This window comes from Amblyraja radiata, unplaced genomic scaffold (assembly GCF_010909765.2).
Source record: "Amblyraja radiata isolate CabotCenter1 unplaced genomic scaffold, sAmbRad1.1.pri scaffold_1148_ctg1, whole genome shotgun sequence".
Lineage (NCBI taxonomy): Eukaryota > Metazoa > Chordata > Chondrichthyes > Rajiformes > Rajidae > Amblyraja > Amblyraja radiata.
The window spans coordinates 4,678-11,433 of NW_022630331.1; the positions used below are offsets into that span (position 1 = coordinate 4,678).

At 50.5% G+C, this 6,756-nt stretch overlaps 1 protein-coding gene across 1 annotated transcript; it reads left to right on the forward strand.

Moving 5' to 3' along the window:
- The first annotated feature begins 438 nt into the window (after positions 1 to 438).
- cunh19orf81 (chromosome unknown C19orf81 homolog) lies at positions 439 to 5,700 on the forward strand. Its single transcript, XM_033016556.1, has 5 exons — positions 439 to 460; positions 2,868 to 2,973; positions 4,155 to 4,275; positions 4,913 to 5,052; positions 5,496 to 5,700. Exons 1-5 carry the CDS (start codon positions 439 to 441, stop codon positions 5,698 to 5,700), a joined length of 594 nt encoding a protein of 197 aa, XP_032872447.1.
- Positions 5,701 to 6,756: the final 1,056 nt, after the last annotated feature.

The window sequence follows — 6,756 nt, forward strand, 5'->3', positions numbered from 1 at the left end:
TCAGGACTGCTCTCTGGTTGTGGTAGGATGGTTCAGTTGCCTGATAACAGCCGGGAAGAAACTGTCTCTGAATCTGGAGGTGTGTGCGTTCATTTTCACACTTCTGTGCCTCTTGCCCGATGGGAGAGAGGAGAAGAGGGAGTGACCGGGGTGAGACTGGTCCTTGATGATGCTGCTGGCCTTGCCGAGGCAGCGTGAGGTGTAGATGGAGTCGATGGAAGGGAGGGTCAGCAAAAGCGTTTCGCTGTAGCTCGGGGACAGGTGATGACAAGCGGAAGGTAGTCCCGTTTCTCACGTTCCGCGTTCTCTTTGCCTTGGTAGGAGCAGAGCGTTTGGTGGACCAGTGAGTCCGTGGGGACTGTGGTGCTGAGTGGACCGCTCTTCCCCCCCCCCCCCCCCACCCCCCCCCTGCCCGAGACGGGTAAAGTCTTGTTCAACATGGACTCATCCGACTGTCCAGGTGAGTGGACCCGACATTTGCAACACTCGCTCCCACTTCACAAACAAATCCGTAAAGGATAGATAATAGACAATAGACAATAGGTGCAGGAGTAGGCCATTCAGCCCTTCGAGCCAGCACCGCCATTCAATGTGATCATGGCTGATCATCCCCAATCAGTACCCCGTTCCTGCCTTCTCCCCATATCCCCTGACTCCGCTATCTTTAAGAGCCCTATCTAGCTCTCTCTTGAAAGTATCCAGAGAACCGGCCTCCACCGCCCTCTGAGGCAGAGAATTCCACAGACTCACCACTCTCTGTGAGAAAAAGTGTTTCCTCGTCTCCGTTCTAAATGGCTTACCCCTTATTCTTAAACTGTGTGGCCCCTGGTTTTGAAAGGAAAGAGATGTAGGTAAAATGAATCCCGATGTTGTGGGAGGCCCTACTGTAGTTGTACAGGGCCCTAGTGAGACCACACCTGGAGTATTGTGTGCAGTTTTGGTCCCCTAATTTGAGGAAGGACATTCTTGCTATTGGGGGAGCCCAGCGTAGGTTTACCAGGTTAATTCCCGGGATGGCGGGACTGTCATATGATGAAAGAATGGAGCAATTGGGCTTGTATTCACTGGAATTTAGATGGATGTGGGTGGATCTTATAGAAAAATATAACATTCTTAAAGGATGCATGAAAATAGTTCCCGATGTTGGGGGAGTCCAGAACCAGGGGTCACAGTTTAAGAATAAGGGGTAAGCCATTTAAGACTGAGATGAGGAAATCTTTTATACCCAGAGAGTTGTGAATCTGTACAACTGCAGAAGGACCTCTTTGCTCCTATACTCAACTCCTCTTGTTATGAAGGCCATTAGCTTTCTTCACTGCCTGCTGTACCTGCATGCTTACTTTCATAGACTGATGTACAAGGACCCTCAGATCCCATTGTACTTCCCCTTTTCCTAACATAACACCATTCAGATAATAATCTGCCTTCCTGTTTTTGCCACCAAAGTGGATAACCTCACATTTATCTGCATTAAACTGCATCTGCCATGCATCGGCCCACTCCCCCAACCTGTCCAAATCACCCTGCAGCCTCATAGCATCCTCCTCACAGTTCACGCTGCCACCCAGCTTTGTGTCATCTGCAAATTTGCTAATGTTACCCCCAATCCCCTCATCTAAATCATCAATGTATATTGTAAATAGCTGCGGTCCCAGCACTGAGTCTTGCGGTACCCCACTAGTCACTACCTGCCATTCTGAAAGGGGCCCGTTAATCCCTACTCTTTGTTTCCTGTCTGCCAACCAATTTTCTATCTATGTCAGCACTCTACTCCCAATACCACGTGCCCTAATTTTGCCTACTAATCTCCTATGTGGGACCATATCGAATGCTTTCTGAAAGTCCAGATACACTACATCCACTGGCTCCCCCCTTGTCCATTTTCGTAGTTACATCCTCAAAAAAATTCCAGAAGATTTATCAAGCATGATTTCCCCTTCGTAAATCCATGCTGACGCGGACCGATCCTGTTACTAACATAGAAACATAGAAAATAGGTGCAGGAGTAGGCCATTCGGCCCTTCGAGCCTGCACCGCCATTCAATGCGATCATGGCTGATCATCCAACTCAGTATCCTGTACCTGCCTTCTCTCCATACCCCCTGATCCCTTTAGCCACAAGGGCCACATCTAACTCCCTCTTAAATATAGCCAATGAACTGTGGCCCCAACTACCTTCTGTGGCAGAGAATTCCAGAGATTCACCACTCTGTGTGTAAAATGATTTTCTCATCTCGGTCCTAAAAGACTTCCCTCTTATCCTTAAACTGTGACCCCTTGTTCTGGACTTCCCCAACATCGGGAACAATCTTCCTGCATCTAGCCTGTCCAACCCCTTAAGAATTTTGTAAGTTTCTATAAGATCCCCCCTCAATCTTCTGAATTCTAGCGAGTACAAGCCGAGTCTATCCAGTCTTTCTTCATATGAAAGTCCTGCCATCCCAGGAATCAGTCTGGTGAACCTTCTCTGTACTCCCTCTATGGCAAGAATGTCTGTTACTGCTATCCAAATGTGCGGCTATCTCATCTTTTATAATTGACTCCAGCATCTTGCCCACCACCGATGTCAGGCTAAAGGGGCTGTCCCACTTGCCGATTCTGCATATCAGTGTCGCCGAAAGATTTTGAGCATTTCAAAATCCAGGGGCGACAAATAAAAACATAGCGCGTCAGGCGTCAACACACGCATTTTTCGGTGACTTGATACGTCGGTCAACGATGCCGGCAGTTGCCGGAGAAGTCGGCAAGTGGGACAGGCCCCTTGACTGGTCTATAATTCCCCTGTTTTTCTCTCTCCCGTCTTTCTTACCGCTGAGCCTGAGAGTCGCGAGGGATTTTTTTTTGTGTTGGGGTTTTTTTCCCCGCAGACAAGCAGTGCCCGGAACAGGACGAGAGGTCGGTGGTGAATTTCAATCTCCTATCCGAAACGATCAACGCCACGAAATCTGGACGATCGACGATCTTCAAATCCTCGTGCGTAGAAGCGAGCGTTAAAATCACTCGTACATACCGGGGTCAGATCAGACACACACAGCCCCAGCACAACAGCCAGCACATCAAGGTAGACAAAAAATGCTGGAGAAACTCAGCGGGTGAGGCAGCATCATAGATGCAGCATCTATGATCATAGATGCTGCCTCACCCGCTGAGTTTCTCCAGCATTTTTGTCTACCTTCGATTTTCCACCATCTGCAGTTCCTTCTTAAACATAGCCTTTACTTCGTCTGAAGAAGGGTCTCGACCCGAAACGTCGCCCATTCCTCCCCTCTCCAGAGATGCTGCCCGTCCCGCTGAGTTACTCCAGCATTTACTTTTAGTCTGAGAGATAGAAACAATACTGCTCCGGATGGGTCAGTGTCAAGAGCCCTATCAGGTATCACCTCTCTGTCTATCGAATTGGCTGAGAACTCTGGAGTAGACACCTCCTGGACAGGGTTTCTAGACTCCTGGTTTGGGAAATGGAAGCAGCGCCGACCAGCGATCACCCCGCACACTAACACTATCCTACACACACTAGGGACAATTTACATACTTACACCAAGCCAATTAACCTACAAACCCGCACGTCTTTGGAGTGTGGGAGGGAAACCGGAGCACCCGGAGAAAAACCCACGCGGGTCACGGGGAGAACCTGCAAACTCCGTACAGACAGCACCTGTAGTCGGGATCGAACCCGGGCCTCTGGTGCTGTGAGGCAGCAGCTCTACCCGCTGCGCCACCGTATCCAAAACACCGGCATATAGATATTTCCCTGAGAGAGGGAGAGGGGGAGAGGGATAGACGGGCGGAGAGGGGTGTAGAGGGTTGGAGAGGGGGGGGGAGAGGGGGAGGAGGTGGGAGAGGGGGGGGGGTTAGAGGGGGGAGGGAAAGGGAGAGGGGGAGGAGGGAGAGGGGGCGTTAGAGGGGGAGGGGGAGGAGAGAGAGGGGGAGGAAGAGAGGGGTGGAGAGGGGGGGAGAAGAGGGGGGGGGGCGAGAGAGCGAGAGGGAGACAGACAGACAGACAGACAGACAGACAGACAGACAGACAGACAGACAGACAGGCAGACAGACAGACAGACAGACAGACAGACAGACAGACAGACAGCGGTCAGCGTACAATAGTTCTTTAATAAAATATTTTTCCTCCAAAAACGTTTCTTTCTGATTTAATGCAGGAAGAAACACTTGAAGCAGTTTATCTCCAAGTATGAGTCTCTGGACACAGAGATGCCCGGGATCCGCAAGTTCGATGATTCTCCCGCCTCTCATCCTCTGACACTCTGTGTGGAATGTCCGGTAATGGTTCCCCCACCTCCCCACCGCCCCCCACCCCCAGATACATGATAAGGGAATAACGTTTAGTGCAAGGTAAAGCCAGCAAAATCCGATCAAGGATAGTCCGAGGGTCTCCAATGAGGTAGATAATAGTTCAGGACCGCTCTCTGGTTGTGGTAGGATGGTTCAGTTGCCTGGGAACAGCTGGGAAGAAACTGTCCCTGAATCTGGAGGTGTGTGCGTTCAGTTTCACACTTCTGTACCTTTTGCCCGATGGGAGAGGGGAGAAGAGGGAGTGACCGGTGGGTGGGACTGGTCCTTGATGATGCTGCTGGCCTTGCCGAGGCAGCGTGAGGTGTAGATGGAGTCGATGAGGAGGGAGGGTCAGCAAAAGCTTTACACACTAAGGTACTTGGTAAGGGCTCGGCCATTCACATTGAAAGTTCTGCCTTGGTTTGACTTTCCAAAACGCAACACCCTTACACTTCTCTGTATTAAGCTCCATCCACCATTCCCTCGGGGGGGGGGGGAGACCTCGGGCACGGCACCCTCGGGTGGCTTCCTCTCTAGGGTGGGCACCCCTGCTGTCTGTCAATGGCCAGGTCTGACCTCCCTCCCCCCCCCCCCCCAATCACACGCTCCTGGCTTCTCGTTTCAGGCCGAAATGGACCTGACCCACAAAGACATCATGTCGGCGGCTGAGAACATTCTCCCCGACGCCTTCGCCGATGGCCGCATCACCAGCATCCAGTTCGAGAACGTCAATGTTATTTGCGGCTCCTCTGGGCTGAAGAATAGGTGAGGGGGGGGGGGGGGGAGACCATGGGATAAAGGTTACATTGTGGTTGGGGCCACGCAGTAGAGAGGTCCATTAAGAGGGAGTTAGATGTGGCCCTTGTGGCTAAAGGGATCAGGGGAGAGAAGGCAGGTACGGGATACTGAGTTGGATGATCAGCCATGATCATAGGGCCACATCTAACTCCCTCTTAAATATAGCCAATGAACTGTGGCCTCAACTACCTTCTGTGGCAGAGAATTCCACAGATTCACCACTCTCTGTGTGAAAAAAAAATTCTCATCTCGGTCCTAAAAGATTTCCCCCTTATCCTTAAACTGTGTGACCCCTTGTTCTGGACTTCCCCAACATCGGGAACAACATCGGGATCTGCATCTAGCCTGTCCCCTTCCGCGGATGCTGCCTGACCCGCCGAGTTCTTCCAGCTCTTGTCTCTTGCGAACAGGTGGCTGATCAACGTGTCGGACTTCCAGACCAGGAGCTTGTTCCTCAACTCCGGCCTCATCATCAACAAAGTCTACCTGGCCGTGCAGCGCTATGACGACCTGCTGATGGAGGATTACAAGTTACACCTGCGCAGGGCGATGGCTCAGAAGAAAGTCTTGGAGACTTTGAATGAAACGGCTAACCTGGGCATGAAGGCGAGGTAGAGTGGCCACAGATGTTGGGTTAAAGCGGGGGAGAGGGGTTAGAAGAGTCGACAAAGAGATTTGTTAAAAAGCTGCCAGACCAATAAATTATTGTTCCTTTGTCTTGTTGCCTGGCAGGTGTCTTTTTTAAATTGTAAATATATCAGGGCCCGCGGTGGAATTCTTCACACCTGAGAAACATAAAAAAATAGGTGCAGGTGTAAAGGCCATTCGGCCCTTCGAGCCTGCACCGCCATTCAATATGATCATGGCTGATCATCCAACTCAGTATCCTGTACCTGCCTTCTCTCCATACCCCCTGATCCCTTTAGCCACAAGGGCCACATCTAACTCCCTCTTAAATATAGCCAATTAACTGTGGCCTCAACTACCTTCTGTGGCAGAGAATTCCACAGATTCACCACTCTGTGGGGAAAAATGTTTTTCTCATCTCGATTTCCCCTTTATCCTTAAACTGTGTGTGGCCCCTTGTTCTGGACTTCCCCAACATCGGGAACAATCTTCCTGCATCTAGCCTGTCCAACCCCTTAAGAATTTTGTAAGTTTCTATAAGATCCCCCCTCAATCTTCTAAATTCCAGCGAGTACAAGCCGAGTCTATCCAGTCTTTCTTCATATGAAAGTCCTGACATCCCAGGAATCAGTCTGGTGAACCTTCTCTGTACTCCCTCTATGGCAAGAATGTCTTTCCTCAGATTAGGAGACCAAAACTGTACACAATACTCCAGGTGTGGTCTCACCAAGACCCTGTACAACTGCAGTAGAACCTCCCTGCTCCTATACTCAAATCCTTTTGCTATGAAACCTTAATGGAGTCTCGTAACTTCTTCTTCTTCTTGCGTGTGGCGTGCACAGCCTAAAGTTGTTGGACAACCTGTTCTATTTGATGTTCCGTTTGTGCACGTCGAGTTGATTGCATTCGTCGAAACAGGGCGGACCACGTGAAGGTTGCAATCTCCCCACCCCGAGGTTCGTATGAAGAGTGTGGGGTTTGAAGCTGTGTTCTCGTCACCTTCCCCGTAGCTAACAATGAACCACTCCACCGTTCCTGTTCAAG

What these genes read in the sequence shown, in the direction of transcription:
- cunh19orf81 (XM_033016556.1), top strand. Translation starts at nt 439, where the DNA reads ATGGACTCATCCGACTGTCCAG. An exon ending in TCGACGATCTTCAAATCCTC is followed by an intron (nt 2,974 to 4,154) that starts GTGCGTAGAAGC and finishes GATTTAATGCAG; the next exon opens with GAAGAAACACTTGAAGCAGT. An exon ending in CACTCTGTGTGGAATGTCCG is followed by an intron (nt 4,276 to 4,912) that starts GTAATGGTTCCC and finishes TTCTCGTTTCAG; the next exon opens with GCCGAAATGGACCTGACCCA.